The sequence below is a fragment of the Rhopalosiphum padi genome, chromosome 3, assembly GCF_020882245.1.
Source record: "Rhopalosiphum padi isolate XX-2018 chromosome 3, ASM2088224v1, whole genome shotgun sequence".
Taxonomy (NCBI): Eukaryota; Metazoa; Arthropoda; class Insecta; order Hemiptera; family Aphididae; genus Rhopalosiphum; species Rhopalosiphum padi.
Window position 1 is genome coordinate 2,440,326 of NC_083599.1, and position 17,605 is coordinate 2,457,930.

The window sequence follows — 17,605 nt, forward strand, 5'->3', positions numbered from 1 at the left end:
AATATTAATAGTCGACGATCCACATCATGTAACAAGGGAATACAACAATTACACGTGGTTATTACGAATGAACATACACACTGAATGTCGCCGGAAAGGCAGAAAGTTTTTGCCAGAATCATTAATACGATAAGCGAAGGCGCAGGCAAACTGTCATCAGTGGGAGCCGCTGCCCAGTGTACTACTGCGACGAAAGGAGGAGGGTAATACGGTCACTGGCGCTGCTACGTGAAACGTTATAACTAAATCGGTCGAGTACAATATCTTTTAGCATCAAAAATACTTCACTTTTTTGCTAATATATTCCGAATTATACAACCATTTTTTTTCAAAAATGACAAAGGTATAAACTGCACATCATGTCCGATTTGTTGATTCCACAAACGTCAATCCGTCCATTCATTAGGTCTGTGGCCCTAGGCCAGTGTTTCCCAACCGGTGGTCCGTGGGCCAGTCATAGGTGGTCCGCGGTACCTTTCTTAGTTTTCTATTAAAAATTATTTTTTTTTTTTTGAACAGCGAAAAATATTTTATTTTACCGTAATATACGGTTATCTTATCGTTGTTTCTGCCGACGACCGATAAGTATTTTCCACTTTTATAAGTGTGTAGGTATCAGAGTAATAAATTATACTATTATCGCGAACGATAATGATCATGTCAATTGCAAACATCGTTGCTTATATATTTATACTTTATGAGTACCGACAAATAACTGTTATTCAGTATGCGCTCGTTATTCGTTTGATTACCACGCAGTACGTTTTGAAAGAAATTAAAAGTTTATAGTTTAGTTTTTTTAAGTGTTATTTTTTTGAAACCTAGTCGGACTAAGTCAAGAATATGTCACGAAAGAGGAAATATGATGATAGTTATATTAAATATGGATTCACTGAAATTGAAGTAAATCGAGAAATAAGACCTCAATGTGTGATATGTACTGTTGTGCTTAGTAACGATGCTTTGAAACCAGCAAAGCTACTGCGGCATTTGCATACGATTCATCCTACGCTCAAAGACCAACCACCCGAATTTTTTGAAGGAAAATGTAAAAGCTTAAAGAAAATGAAACTAGGACCAAGTGGGGCAAATGTCGCATTGTCACAGCAAGTGCTAACTGCATCATTTGAAATCTCCCAACTAATCAGTAAGTCAAAAAAAGCACACAGTATCGGCGAAACATTAATTAAGCCTAGCTTGCTAATAGCTGCAAACATTTTCGGAGAAGATGCCAAGAAAAAAATTCAAAATATGCCACTGTCCAATAATACAGTAAAGGCACGAATTGGAAAAATGTCATGCGATATCGAAGAGCAACTACTAGGTAAAATAAAAAGTTCCCCTTACTTCGCTCTTCAATGTGATGAAACTACTGACATTGCGCAATGTTGCCAGTTATTAGTTTTTGTGCGGTTTTTAGACGTTGAGGATAAGACCATAAAAGAAGAGTTATTGCTGTCAAGTGTACTTGAGACAACGTCGAAAGGGATCGATGTAATGCAGATCATTAGTAATTATTTTGAAAATCATGATCTCAAGTGGGAGAAACTAGTTGGCTTTTGTACGGACGGAGCTCCAGCTATGCTAGGATGTCGTTCAGGTCTTGCAACATTAGTGAAAGAAAAAAATCCGTCAACTTTAACAACACACTGCGTCATTCATCGGCAAGCGTTAGCTACAAAAACATTACCAGAAGAATTAGCTAATGTTTTGAAACTGGCAATAAAGTTAGTGAATTTTGTAAAAAGCAAAGCACTTAACACACGTATTTTCAAAAAACTTTGTGTTGAATTGGACTCCGAATACGACACATTACTTTTTCATACAGAGGTTCGCTGGCTTTCAAAAGAGAATATGCTAAAACGGTTGTATGAACTAAAAGAGGAAATGAAAATATTTTTAAACGAGAAGGATTCAGAGTTACTTGAAAAATTTTGTGATTTGAAATTTGAATTACAATTTGCTTATTTAGTAGATATTTTTGAGCACTTAAATAACCTTAATTTGCAACTTCAAGGTTCGGGACACAAAACCTTGGAATTTAGAGCAAATATTTTTATTTTTGAAGATAAAATTCGCGCATTTGTATGCAAAATTAATCTATGGATGAATAAAATCGAGAATAATAATTATTCAGCATTTCAGACATTCCAAACTCTTATTAACGACGATCAATATGCTGATATTTTAATCGAAATTCAACATAACATAAAAAAACATCTGGAAAAATTAAAATCTGAATTTATTCGCTACTTTCCGGAATGGAACGAAGTTAACAGTGTTCAAAAAATAATTCGAAACCCTTTTTGTGCAAAAGTTGAAGAAGCCCCAGAATATCTTCAAGAAGCTGTCATCGAACTGCAAAATGACTCTGACTGCAAAAATATGTTTGATTCTGGTATGAACCTTGAGGAATTTTGGTGCAGAAGGGCAACATTACATATTCAACTACGGGAAATTGCCTTACGTTATTTAGTAGTATTTTCAACTACGTATTTGTGTGAACAAGGATTTTCCAATCTACTTGTGATCAAAAATAAACAGAGAAATCGCTTGGACGTAAGTGACGACATGCGTTTAGCCATTAGCAACATTCATCCGAGAATTGAAAAACTGGTCAAAGAAATGCAGCCACAAAAATCACACTAAGTAAATTATTAGTAAAGTTTAATAATTAAATAATTATATATAATAGTACAGTAAAATAATAAAAATTTTTCAATAAATTTTGTGTATTCTTGTTAATGAGCAAAAAAAAAAAAAGGTCTTCCTAGTTTGTGTAAAATTGAGGTGGTCCGCGACCTATAAAATATTGTGGAAGTGGTCCGTGGTGGTAAAAAGGTTGGGAAACACTGCCCTAGGCTAAAGAAAATGGGGAAATTTACACACATTCAATGGGCAAACTCTGACTCGTGTAATGTACTAGGTACCACTACGGTAGTGACCGCTCTGTTTTTTTTTTTATTAGCTTCGCGCAACTACTGTCGCGATTGATATCTGTATTTACATACACACAATTTCTAATAAATTTAATTTTTTTTTGATCAACTCAATACATGTTGTCATTCAAAAAAGAAAAAACTTAAAAATATATAAGGACAAAAATATAATTTTTTAATAAAAACGTAGTCTTTTTAACAACTTGAAACTATGTAAAAAAATGTTTTCAAAAACATGAATACTTTTTGAAATAATAAGTGTTTTCTGAAAAAACCATAAAAATTAGAAAAACTGGTCAAAACAGGAAAAATAATCAAAAAAACTGGAAATAAGTATTTTTTTTAAAAAATAGATGAAAAAAGCAAAAAAAGCACTTCCATATCACTCTGCTACATTTTAAGTCAATCCATAAAAATAAGCAAATGCTTTAAGTCCCGAGCCCTGATTATAACAATAATAATGTCTAATGCAAAATTGTAAATCAATAAATTCTAAATTTGTATAAATACATAAGGTGTTTTTTGAAAAATATTTATTAGTAGGTAAGTTAAAAAAAACGTCATTCCGTTTAATTTTTGATTTTTGATAATCCGGTCCCATCTAGTCCAGATTAGGGAGACTCTACTGTAATCTTTTTTTCCTTTCAAGTATCCATACAGATAAAACCGATTCCTCGATAGTTGTCTATCCTATCCCATCTAAAACGAACTGAGAAACAATGCTTAACAAGGATGGCATAGCGAGTGAAAAAAATCGGTGTTTAACGATTTCGCACAAAAATGTATTTTAAAAATAATTTTAGACATCAAAAGGTTTTACTCTTAACCCTTCAATGCGCAATTTTTTGAATTGAAAAAAAAATTGTATTATAATATGTGTTTTTAAACGTAGATAAAAGAAAAATACATAAAAAATTCTGATTATTATATTTTCCTGAAAAACCAAGATTTTCAGATTGTTGCAAATATGCAACATCGCGCATTAATAAATACTAAAATAACAATATTTAAAATGTTAACATAATCATACTTTATTTATGTTTTTCTTTTACATTAAATAGGTACTAAACTAACACATTTTATTTATTTACTATTGAAACCTTATCATAGTATAACTTTTCTTAAAATTATTATATTTTATAGGTACTTTTAGATTATTAATTATATAATATGATAGCTACATTTTTAATATTTATTTAGTGTGATAATCGGTAAAACAAACACCTTTTGATTTTACGCATAAATAAATTTTACATTTGCTACACTGAAAATTTGTATAGCCTTTACAATTTGGAAACTTGCAACGTCCTTTTTTTTCGTTATAATTTATAAAATGTCCTATGTTGTCAGTTCTTATATCTTGAGTGGGCCTTGGGGTCGGTCTGATTCTGTTTTGTTTTTTAATGTTACTCTCTAATGACGGACAGCCTCTAGTTGGTGTTTGTACAATACCTGTTTTCATAAGAGTAAACGTTAAACTTTTTCGCCAATCGGCTAATGTATATTTGCTAGGTTTTCCAAGCTGAGATTGCGATCTTTTATATAGGAGCCATGAATTTACAATAGATGTGTCAATCAAATGGTAAAAACTTCGCATATACCACTTTCTTGATCTCATACGAACTTTATATCGCCTAATAAGACTATCTAAAAGATCGACTCCTCCCATAAATCTATTATATTCTTTGATTACAGTGGGACAATAAATATTAATTTTTTTTTAAATTTTTTATCAAATCTATTGGCAGTCAGCATTAGTAATGATCCACAATAAGTTGATAATAAATTTACTTGTTTATTGTCTTTACATGAAGTCACGCACATGGGTGTATTTTCAAAAACGGTCAAATATTCATACGATTTTCCGCGTACATCTTTTTTAATGATTTGGTCGCTAGGTATTTTATTATTGGGTAATCGGTCTTTCCGGACTGTCCCTAGACACAAAATTCCATTTTTGTTCAAATAGGCAGCTAATGGAATACTTGTATAGAAATTGTCAAAATATAATCTATGATTTTTATGGCGTGGAACATTTGAGAATGTCTGGTTTTTTTCTTGGGGAGGTGGGCCAGTATGTTGGTGAGGGCGGAGCATGTATTTTATAGTTTCGTGATTGCGTTAAGGCGTTAATGATATTTCCGCGAGGGTTATTTGTGCGGCAGCCCCATTGTGTATTTTTAGCATTTATGTCACCCCCGACTATGAATTTTTGGCCAAGAGAGTTGAAGAAGTTTTCATACTGAATTTTGGTGATAAGTGGCGTGGTGGGCTATACACTGCATAAATGTTTATGGGAATGTTGTTGAGTGTTGAGAAGATACCACAAGACTGCAAGTGATCTGTTTGGTATGGTGGTAGGGGGTAGAATAGTAAGGTTGATCTTATTATGATAGCAGCTCCTGCGTGAGCAGTGCCGTCTGGATGATTGGTTTTAAGAATATTAAAGCCTGGGAGATTGAGGTGTGATGAATGTGTGAAATGTGTTTCAGAGATTCAAGCGATATCTATTCTATTATTTTGTAGGATGGCTAGTAACTCATCTCTGCGATTCCTTAGACCATTTGAGTTCCATGTTAGGATGAGGAGGGATTTTGATGTTATTTTATGAGTTGGCATTTTTATTAGAAATAAGACTCGAAATAAGAGTAGTGAGAAGAGAGATAAGAGGATTTATGATTGATTTAAATTCTTCTATGAATTTAGAAAAGGATAGTTCATTGTTATTGGTTGGAGCTAGGATATTATTGAGAGGAGGGTGACCATCTGTTACATTAGCATACGTACGTTGATTTGGCAGGTGTTCATTATTTGATTGTTGGTGGTGGGACTGGTGTGTAGTCTTGAAGTTGAATGGCTGCTGGAAGTTTGGTTTTTTTACTTGAGATGTTGGAGCGTCTTGGGATAGTTGTTTGTAGATAATGCATCCTCTGTAGTTAGCAGGGTGTGCTCCTTCACAAAGGGCACATTATGCTGGGAGGTCTGGAGATTTTACACTGGAAGAAGTGGGGGGATCGTTTCCACATTTTACGCACTTTGGGTTGTGTGCGCAATATGTTCTAGTGTGGCCATATGAATGGCAGTTTTGGCATTGAGGGATTTGGCGTTTTTTATGAGGTTCTTCTATTTTTATTTTTGTGTGAAGCAGACTAGTGATGGAGAAAATATCACTGTCACTTCCTTGTGGATCGAGGTCGGCGAAAAACAGGGGGAGTGGTATTTTTGTTTGGGCGTGTTTAATATTAATAACGTTTTTGACAGAATGCCCTATCTCTTCAATTGCTGATGCTATGTCAGCTACTGGGGTGGAGGGATGTAGGTTTCTGATGACTATTCTGAGTGGTTTATCAGCTTGGAGTTGATACGTGTGAAATTGTGCATTGATTCCTTTTAAGAAGTGGATTAGTTTTCTATAATTGTCAGGATTATTTGTTTGAATTTTCAGGTAATTTGAAGTAGATTTGCACAAGAAGCTATTTGGACCAATTTTTTCGATAAAGCTGTTCCTTAATTGAAAAAAGTCGATTACGCCTTTGATAAATATAGGTGGAGGCAAATTTCTTTTGGTGCATCATTTGTGGTATTTGTTTGCGCCGGATTTTGATGGTCAAGCGTGAAAAATGCGCAACAAACTCAAAAACGATGTGACGTCTGAATATATATATATATTTTCGTATGAAAGTTTTGCAAAAATATAACTAGATTGTTTATTTTTACATTTAAAATAATATTCTTCATAACCACCTTGACCTAATGTCTGTCTGGTATGAAAAATGATGAGTTCAAGTCAACCAATCAAATCCATTCACATTACGTTTGTCGTTCACTCTTCGTTTCGTTTCCCTCCCTGCTCAGAACTCAGCCTTGGTAATCACTAATCATACCAATCCCTTCATCCCAATTGGTTATGTACTTAGGCCCAACCGTCGCCTTACCTGAGGACTCCAAATCAGAATTCAGAACTAAAAAACTCGCCCTAAACGAATGACTACGCTCAATTAAAACAATAATATCTAACAAACACACCAAACTTCAAATGTATAAATAATTAATCAAGCCCGTGTGGACTTATGGCCTACAACTATGGGCAATGCAAAAAAAAAAATAAAGTAAATTCGGGTGCATATTATCTTTACTAGGATTTTGGCTGCGTGTGCCATTAAACTTATTGTTCTGAATTCATTGCATTTATCTGCGTTGCTTTTTTAGGTATGGGTATTATAATGCTTTCCTTGAAGTCTTGTGTATATATCATTCACTAATTTGAATAGCTCGTCTTGTAATTCTGTACTCACATTTTGAATAAGTTCCATTGCTATGTCGTCTGTACCGGCTGCTTTACCTGTTTTTATTAACTTTAAAGTTCTGATGAACTCGTCTCTTAAGATTACTTCTCCTTGCATATCTGGATTGTTATTATTATTGAGACTAGCTGCTTCTCCTTCCTGGTATAGAGCTTCAAGATGTTGTTTCCATCTTGTTGCTATTTTGTCGTTGTCCAGTATCAAGTTTCCATCTAGGTCTCTTAATCTGCTGTTTAGTTTTTTTTTTTCCTCTAAAGAATTTCTTAATTATGTTAAACGCTTGATCCAAACTGTTATTCCTAAGCAATTGTTCCACTTCTTGGCACTTTTCTTCTAACCATTTCTCTCTTGCAAATTTTGCCTCTCTATTAATTTTGTTCTTCAGCTCTTTATATCTTGTATTCCATGATTATCCTTGGCGTTTTTATACTTCCTTCTCTCTTCAATATCTCTTATAATGTTCTCGTTTATCCATTGATTCCTAGGCTCTGGTGAGTTTCTTTTCAACGTGTTGCTGGCTGCATTATGTATAGCATCCTTTATTTTATTCGATTTGTCTTCCGTAGTGTCACTTGGTAATAGCGGGTTTAACTTTAATAATACTTATGCAAATCAGTCGCAAACAATTACCAAATATAAAAAATCGTTATGGTTTTTACGAGTCTATATTATAGACTCTATAATACATGTTAAATCATAAAACTTCTATTTCCCTAATATAAAAAAAACACAAACTTTTCACAATGAGTTTTCCTTCATTACTCTTAACTGACACAACTGCTCAGCTAATACTAACTGTCACAGAACAGAAGAACTTATAGAGGACGCTATACCCGAGTGTGTTGTCTCTGTCTTTTACACGCGTAACATAGTTAAAAACTGTTTTGCGCGGGACAATTTTACTCCCCTGATATTTATATAAAAATTATCAACATTTTAAATCGCATTGAGAAGAACTTTACCCGTGTCGTAGCGTTTTAATTTTTTTGATAACATGAATACAATTAAAGTTATCGGTTTGAAAACTTAAGGTTTTTTTCATTTAATTATTAAAAATTATTAGTTACCACAATCAAAAAATTAAAACGCTACAACACGGGTAAAGTTCTTCTCACTTCTATTTAAAATGTTGGTAATTTTTATACAAATATCGAGGGAGTAAAATTGTCCCACGCAAAACAGTTTTTAACTATGTTACGCGTGTAAAAGACAGAGACAACACACTCGGGTATAGCGTCCTCTTAACATAATCACTTTAGTACATATATAAGAATAGACATGGAATACTTTTACAGTCCAGCCAACATCATTTTAACACTCGGCCTTCCTGACCTAGCTATGTCCTCATAGCACCGACTTAACATATACATCATAAACCTATTCATATATATATATATTATACATATAACAACAACAAAAAAACTTAATAGTAATATGAGATTACATTAACATAATATAAAAAAAAATTCTTACATTCTTTTAAGCTGTAAAACTTATATAGTGTTACCTCACCTCATGAGTTTAAAAGCAAAATATTCTATTCAGTTACATTTAAAATATAACAAAACTTATGCAGAAAGCAACCATCCCACACATGTTCTATTTGGAGATAATTCAAGTTTTAGAAAACTATTATTTTTTAATTAGTTAGCACCTCATATGACCTAAAACCAATATATCTTATTAATTTGATGTATGTATTTCAATGACTTACCAATAAAATCCTGATACAAATTAATACTCACCATTATTTTAAGACTTATGTTGGTTGGTTGTTTTATGATAATTGTTCAAATGTGGCATGGTTGATTTTAAAATGAAAACTTTAATAATATTATTAAATAGGTATTAATTATCTTAGTCTTTTGAGTCATTATAAAATTAACAAAAACAATAAAAAAAATACTCATCAGAGTAATGTAACAACTTGACTAGTAGTTAACATAATAATTAAATCTGTTCTTGAGTTATAATAGTAAAAAAATCATAAAAAGGATAGTAAAATATTGTTAACAGTAAAAAAACAACTTGAAAAGTAACATCAAAATAATTAAAAATAAATCACTTTTTGAATCTTAAAAAAAAAAATGAAATAGAAAACAAACAACATTATAAAATTCTTAAAAAAGATAATAAAATATTCATTCTAGTAAAGTAACAACTTAACTAGTAGTTAACATTATAATTAAAAATAAATCTGCTATTGAGTTATAACATGTATACAATTTCTAAGCACTTATACTCCCATTAATTGACTATGAAGACATCATATTCAACTCAGCAAAAAAAAAAGATCTAAATACCCTCGATCCTATACACAACTAAGGCATTCGCTTGGCCATTGGAGACTTCAGGACGAGTCCTGTCGATAGCAAACTCTTTTACGCAGGAGAACCCCCTCTACAATATAGACGTCATAGCAATATACTAAAATATGTGACTAAAATTAAAAATCTGACTAACCACATCACTGAAAACATCATCCACAGCCCTACCAATATACTGCCCTCCCGAAACACAGTATTCGAAAACTTCAAAATAATCAGTAATAACTTAGATTTCCGATCACAATCACTAAACAAAATTCAGCCTCCTCTCCCTCCGTGGCTCTGGTCGCCAAAAATCAACACCCAATTGGCAGAATACTGTAAACATAATACAGATAGTCGAATCATACTCAACCGTTTTGCAGGAATAATGTCACAACAATATCCGGACTATACACAAATATACACAGATGCTTCCAAAAGTAAAAATGGGGTGGGCTTTTCTGTAATCACAGATTGGGAGAACCATCTCTTTAAACTACCGTCGTCTTTTAGTATATACACAGCTGAAACTCATGCTAAAGTGTTTATCTCAGTCTTTTAAGTTAATGTATGTAATAGTAATGTAACAACTTACTTGACTAGTAGTTAATATAATAATTAAAAATAAACCATTTCTCAGTCATAATATTAATATAAAAGAAAACAAATAATAATATTAGGTATAATAAAATTCCTAAAATAAATGAAAAAACTGCTTTATTTAATTAGTTTCAATTTCAAAATCCAATAATTCATTAAATCCGCCCACATCTTCATCAATGACACTATTTCCAATTAAATTAGAATAAAATGCATCTGCATCTGCTGGAATTAGATGAATCATTGATTTTATATCTTCGAGTTTTAATTTGTTAATTTCTTTACCATCAGGCCATAACTGAGTTAATAATATTTCAGCTGGAAAGGATGTTGTGAATTGTCGTCCCCGACAACGCTTTTTGGGTTGGTTGTAATTAGTAAAATGCATAATATAAAATTTCCAATCTAGTAGTATACAAATCTCATTATTTATGTTTTTGAGGGTTGGTTGCTTTCTGCATAACGGCGTTCAAGTATAAAAGCAAAATATTCTATTCAGTCACATTTAAAATATAACAAAACTTAAAAAAAAAAATAATAATAATAATATGTAAATAAACAAATGCAACTATCCTCATGCATAATCTTGCAATTTAACAGGTTCTTTCTGACCCGGACTAGTCTCCTTGCCACACTATCATCAACTTTGTTCGCCTCGGTCGTTTCCTGTTCTTCTCCTTCACTATGATCACTTTTCTCTTCTAGTTCATCTTCCAACTTCCATGATTTCAGCTTCGAAACATGTTCAGTTGTTTTAAACATCCTTCTTTGGTTTTCTTGCAGTTGAGCTACTCTGTACACATCATTAGGTAACACTTCTACTATTGTCAACGGTCCACGGTATTTATTTTGCAATTTGGTTGATTGGCCTGTGTGACTGTAGTCATCACAACAATTTCTCCAATATCATACTTAGTGTTGTCATGACGGTGCTGGTCATAGTCGGCCTTCATTATACCCCTTGAGTTTTCCAACGCTTCCCTAGCTTCTTCCCACATTTATTTCGGGCAACACCAAAAAACTGCTGTTCCTGATAACTCTCGTGTGATTCCCATACTAAAACGAGGGCGATAACCGTGTAATAGTTCGAAAGGTGTCCTTCGAGTAATCTTACTCTCGCTGTTGTAGATCTGCCTTTGTATCGTTGTCAGCCACTGGTCCTACTCATCCTCCTTAATTACTTGAGTAAGCAGCATCGACATCACTATGCTGTTTACACGCTCAACCTGGCCATTTGCTTGTGGTCTGCGAGTTGAAGTCAACGTATGTTGTATTCCCTTTTCATCACAAAAATCTTCAAACCTCCTGGAAGTAAAACATGTTCCTCTGTCGGTTATTAGTCTGTTGGGTAACCCAAACATTTGTAATATCGATGTCAAGCTCTCCAGAACTCCTTCTGTCACAGTGTCCCTTGCTGCAAATATACGTGTGAACTTAGTAAAATTGTCAACAGCTGGTGTTGTTAAAAATGGGCCAATGTGGTTCATGTGAACTATATCAACATCTTCACATGTCTTCTTACGTACCGTTGCATTTTAGGGAACCAATAATCTTGTAGGATCTGGCTCACTGTCTTCTCCACAGACAGGTGTCCACACAGATCATGTGCCCCAACTGTGATACTCTTCCTCATACTTCTGGACATACAAACAACCTCTTTCCTTCATACCAACAATAGTAATTGTCCTTGTAGTTCATATCCTTTTGTATGGTCCTTTTCTGACTTGGTTCTTTAGTATCTTGATAACGTCGTTGATGTCCCCATCAGCTGTCTGCGCCATCAATACTCGTTCATCTTGATCGAACGTCACGCACACCGTGAGCCTCTCTGCTAGCACACCATCGAGCGTGGTCCCATCATTCTCCGTCACAGGTGCTCTGGACAACGCGTCCACATATGACATCTTTGTGTCTGGATGATGTTGGATGTCATATTCATATTCCAGTAACAGGTCATGCCACCTAGCAATCTTTGGCCTTAGAGCTCGGTGAGCAGTTAGGTAAATTATGTACGTTAGTAAGACAGAGACAACACATGCGGGTATGGCGTCCTCTTAAGGCTATGGTTCCACATTATAGTTTTTTTTATCAATCACAAACTTTGACAAGTAGAGCGCGCCAGCTGACCGGGTCCCGGACATTAACGGCACATTTATTATCGTGTTATATGACAAAAGTTGCATAGGGCTGCTCTTCACCAAGTGACACCCGAAACTATCTTAAAAATTCGACGACGCTTTGTCCCCAGTACACGATAACTGTACCACAGTACGCGATGCTTGTATCACCGATTTCAATAACTTTGGCACGCCGATGCCCGTTACATTCAACTGCAACCGCTCAGATAGCGCACATCCACCAAGTAAAAAAAATGGAAATTAAACGACCGCAAAACACGATTTTGCACTGAACGCGACCGATTCACGAGTTCGACCACGACCACCACCATGGTTCGGAACCCATAAATAATATATAAATGGATAGGACATCCCTATTCCTATTGTACACGATATACTGATGAAGATGCAGTATCTTCATCTGTGATTGGTTTACCTTCAAATAGGAATCATTTCCTATCTTATTTGAACCCTAAAACATAACCATTTTTAATGAATTCAATTATAAATGGTATCACCATTCTCCATTTTCATTGAGGAAGCAGTATCTCCATCCCGGATTTGTTTACGAACTTTCGATCACTCAACCCAAAAATGCCTTAAAAATAAATTTGTCTTCAATCGACGACTATAGATGCGTTACGAAAAGATTTGACGAATCAGAAATCGAATTCCTCACCTACCAGTTGCTTTTGGAAAAACCACTCTCAATATTAATTAGGAACCTCCCAGTCTCAATCTCTGAGGAGACCGTTTTCAAAGCGCTGTCAGTTTTAGAATTCAGCGTAACCTCTGTCACACGGTTGCAAAATCGATCAAAGAAATATATTCTTGAAACAGGCTTTTACATTGCGTCGTCCTAGTTGAACCTAAGAAACCCACAAAAGGTATTCCACAGTGCACTAATTTTCAACGCTTTTCGCACACGAAAAAATTTTGTCATCTCCCCCAAGATGTGTTAAATGTGCCGGTGACCATCATTTTACCCAATGTGTTAAGGAGAAAGACACTCCTCCGAAATATGTAAATTGTGAAAAAAGCCATCCAGCCAGCTACAGAGGGTGTACTTATTATAAAGAAATTTCCAAAAGAAAAATAAAATTCAACTCTAAACAGCCCGTCTCAAATAAAAATATTACGTACCAATCAACCCAGATCATCGTAAATAATGAGTCTCAAAATGAACCGTTATCAAATGATTACGTAAATACAAAACGTAAAACTTACGCATAAGCTAAATCAAACATCACTACGGATAACTTAACAATAACCGACAAAATTAAATTCCTCAGTTACAAAATATACCGCGTGGATCGAGTCACACAAATACGTGTTATGGGCGGCGTAGCCTTACTAGTTCGAAATAAAATTATACAGCAACAAATGCCTATAACCGGTCTTGAGTGTCTGGAAGCCGTGGCAGTTTACAAATAATGTTAATAAACATAAATAATAGGCCAATTATGGTCGTTAGCGTTTATCAACCACCCAGTTGTAGAATGCTTATCGCTGACTACGATAAAGTAATGAGCCTACACAATTCTATTATAGTTGCTGGAGACCTTAAATCCAAGCACACTAAAGCTAACAATAACAGAGCATACCAGCACTTCCTTTGAAAAGCACGTGGGTGTTACACGGGTGCCGTCTTTATTGATATCTCAAAGGCTTTTGATAAAGTATGGCACACAGGTCTTATCTCTCTGCAGTATTCAATCTAATGATTGGTTTGCAGCAATTTCCATGCTTCTCTATCACTAGCTTTTCTCTTCAGTTCTTGGTATGAGTTACATCCTTGATCTTCCATTATCTGACTTATGTATTGCAATCTTGGTCTTCCCCTATGGTTTTTTCCGTCGATTACACCTTTTAAGATTAGTAATAGCAGCCAATCATGTCTTAAAATATGACCTATTAATTCGTTTCGTCTTTTCTGTATACTCTTCCACATTGATTTCCTCTCCGATACCTTTTCTAAAACTTCTTCATTAGTGATTCTATCAGCCCAACTTATCTTTTGCATCCTCCTGTAACACCACATTTCGAATGCCTCTATTCTTCTCATTTCTTCTCTTGCAATAGTCCATGTTTCACATCCATATAACATAATGCTCCAGATGTACGTTTTTAGCAGATTCTTCCTGATATTGAGGTCAATGCTTTTTGAAGTAAAAATATTTCTTTTCTTATTAAATGCCACTTTAGCTTGGCATATTCTTTTTATAATTTCTTTTTTGCGTCTCCCATCTGAGCTTATAGTGCTGCCTAAATACATGAAGTCTTCTACTTGTTCAATATTTTCACCATCCTTTAATTTTATACTTGTTCTTATGCTGTTGTATCTACTACATACGAGTACTTTCGTTTTCTTTGTGTTTATTTTCATATGTAAATCTTTTTCCATCACCTGTTCCAATGTTTCTAAAAGTGTTTTTAAATCTTTTTCGTTCTCCGCTATTATTGCAATATCGTCTGCGAATCTCAACATGTCTATTCTGCAACCGTTTACCTTTATTCCTAGTTGTATTCTCTCTCTTATGATATCTATGGCCTCTTGTATATAGGCATTAAATATTAAAGGTGCTAATGTACATCCCTGTCTAACACCTTTCTTTATTTTGGACTCTTTTTGAATATCACCTATTTTTATAATTGCTATTTCATTTTTATACAGTTGGTAGAGCAATTTTCTTTCCTTTGTTGCAATTCCTGCTCTTTTCATCATTTTAAACATTATTTCCCAGTTAACGTTGTCGAATGCTTTCTCAATATCAACAAAGGCAATAAACGTTGACTTATCTTTCCTTATTCTTTTCTCCACTATTAATCTTAAAGTCAATATCGCTTCCCTCGTGCCGATATTTTTTCTAAATCCAAATTGGTCCTCTGATAATGTTTCTTCTATTTTCCTTTCCATTCTTTTATACATCATTTTTGTTAGTATCTTTGAGGCGTGCGATAGTAAGCTAATGGTTCGATATTGTTCACATTTTATAGCTGATGTCTTTTTTGGTATGGGAATAATTACACTCTTTACAAAGTCGGTAGGTATATCCGCCGTTCTGTAAATATCTCTAATGAGTTTAAATAATTCATTCAGCATATTTTCTCCTGGTTCCTTCCAAAGTTCGGCCTGGATCCCATCTATTCCTGGTGCTTTCTTTGGTTTTAAGTCTCTTAATGCTTTGTCAAATTCTTCTCTTAATACTGGATATTCTACATATTCTTCATCTTGCTCATTGTCGTTTATCTTTTCTAAGTCTGTAACAAACAGTTCTTCTTCTTTGTATAGTGCTTCTATGTATTCTTTCCATCTATCTACAACCTGTTCCTGTTCATAAATTATCTCTCCTTCTTTATTTTCTATTGCTCCACTTTTGAGTGTACGTACTCCGAAGAACCTTTTTACTGTTTTATATGCTTCCTCTATCTTGCCCATTCGCATCAAAATGTCTATTTCCTCGCACTTCCCTTCTAGATATTTTTCTTTTGCTGCTTTTGATTTTCTTATGATCAAGTTTCTTAAAGTCCTGTATCTCTTTTGATATTCATCAGTGTTTAAGTTGTTATACTTTCTTCTCTCTTCTATCATTTCAATAATCTCTGGTGTTATCCATTCTTTCCTCGGTAATGTGCTTTTTGTTTCTTTCATTATCTCAGTTGCTGCATTTGTAGTTGTTTCTCTCAAGGAAGTCCACCTGGTGTTAATGTCCTGTTCTTCTTGTGTTTTTATTTTATTTGTGTATTCTTTAAACTTTTCATTTACTTTTTCTTCCTTTAGTTTACTAGTTTGCCATCGATTGGTGTTTTCTCTCCTTTTAATTTTTTTAAAATTGAGATTGCATTTCATCATGACCAAATTGTGGTCACTGTCTATATCCGCACCAGGATAACTCCGACTATCTTTGACTTTCACAGGTCTTATGTACAAATTAAAAAGTATAAACACATCAAAATACTTATTCTATATTATTAAATCCTTTCTTTCGGACAGACAATTTTCAGTAAAATAAATGACTCTCTCTCTGACCTTCAGCCTATCACTGCCGGTGTACCCCAAGGCTCCAAGCTGGCCCCAATCTTATTTAACATTTATATATCTGATATCCCACAGTCTCCACGCACCAATATTACCCTTTTTGCAGATGATACGAATATTTACTGCGAACCTCGTAATATAGAAGCGGTAACTCATAACCAGGGCTCGGAAGTTACAGCACTCATAAAGTAATTTTTTAGCGCTTTAATATGCACTTAAGAACACCACAATTAGTGCTATAAATAGCACTAAAAATTGGAAAATATGCAAATTAAAATTTCATTAACAAAAATTTTTTAATTAAAATTTTTTTATAATCTAATTTTTTTTTAATTATACAAGTTTCATATAAAATATGGTAGTAAATATTTGAGAAGTAGGTACTTTGAACGGCTCCGGAACATTTTCTGTTAACATAGATATGTAAAACAATTTATTAATAAATTAATAATATTGTGTATTAAGTTTATTTACCTTAAGAATCGCATTGAACAATAAGATGTTTTCTTACATTTTCAAATTTGAACGATCTACGGTTATTTGATAGTAGAGTTTTGTATGCCGAGAATGACCGCTCTACATCGACAGACGTCACGGGTGCGAACTTAAAAAATGTTAAGTCGTTACAATTCAAATCTTCAGGAAGACCATCTAAATTTTGGAATGTATCTTCACCTGTTAGAACTTGTGATATTTTTACCAACGCCGAGAGACCATGATTTTTTTCTTGTACCTGATTAAATTTATTTTGAACAGCTTTTCCATTTGGACCATTTAATGTTTCAAATGATTTTTGAATATCTTGAACTATTTTTAGTGAATCAGATAAATGCATATGTTGCCGTTGTAATTGTTCAATAGCCAAAGTTAATTTGGCAAAGTTCGACTTAATGTACGTTAAGTTGTTTTCCAATCCAGGTTTTATGATGTTGTCTTGAGCATCTTTAATACTAACTGCATCGTTTCTATCCAACATAAAAATAACACGGTGTATTATCCCGAAATTTTCGCAATAATAAATTGATGCGTTAATCCAACTTCCCCAACGTGTGACAATTGGCTCCGGAGGTAAGGGTATGTTTGGCGCTTCCGTTTTAAATACAAGTAAACGACTTGGGGCTTTTCTAAAGATTTTTTTTACACTTGAAATAACTTTATCTACTACAGGAAATTGACTTCTTACTTCTTCTGCGACTCTGTGTAGTCCATGCACAACACATGTTACGTGAATCATTTTTGAGTAAAGACTTTTTAGTACTTCTCCTGATTTAACCATGTAAGGTGCGGCATCAGATAA

At 34.0% G+C, this 17,605-nt stretch overlaps 1 protein-coding gene across 1 annotated transcript; it reads left to right on the forward strand.

Annotated features, from left to right (window-relative positions):
- The first annotated feature begins 757 nt into the window (after positions 1-757).
- Positions 758-2,649, forward strand: LOC132924040 (SCAN domain-containing protein 3-like). The gene has a single exon (XM_060988104.1). The coding sequence runs from the start codon at positions 844-846 to the stop codon at positions 2,647-2,649; it is 1,806 nt and encodes a 601-aa protein (XP_060844087.1). The 5' UTR covers positions 758-843.
- The last annotated feature ends 14,956 nt before the right edge of the window (positions 2,650-17,605 follow it).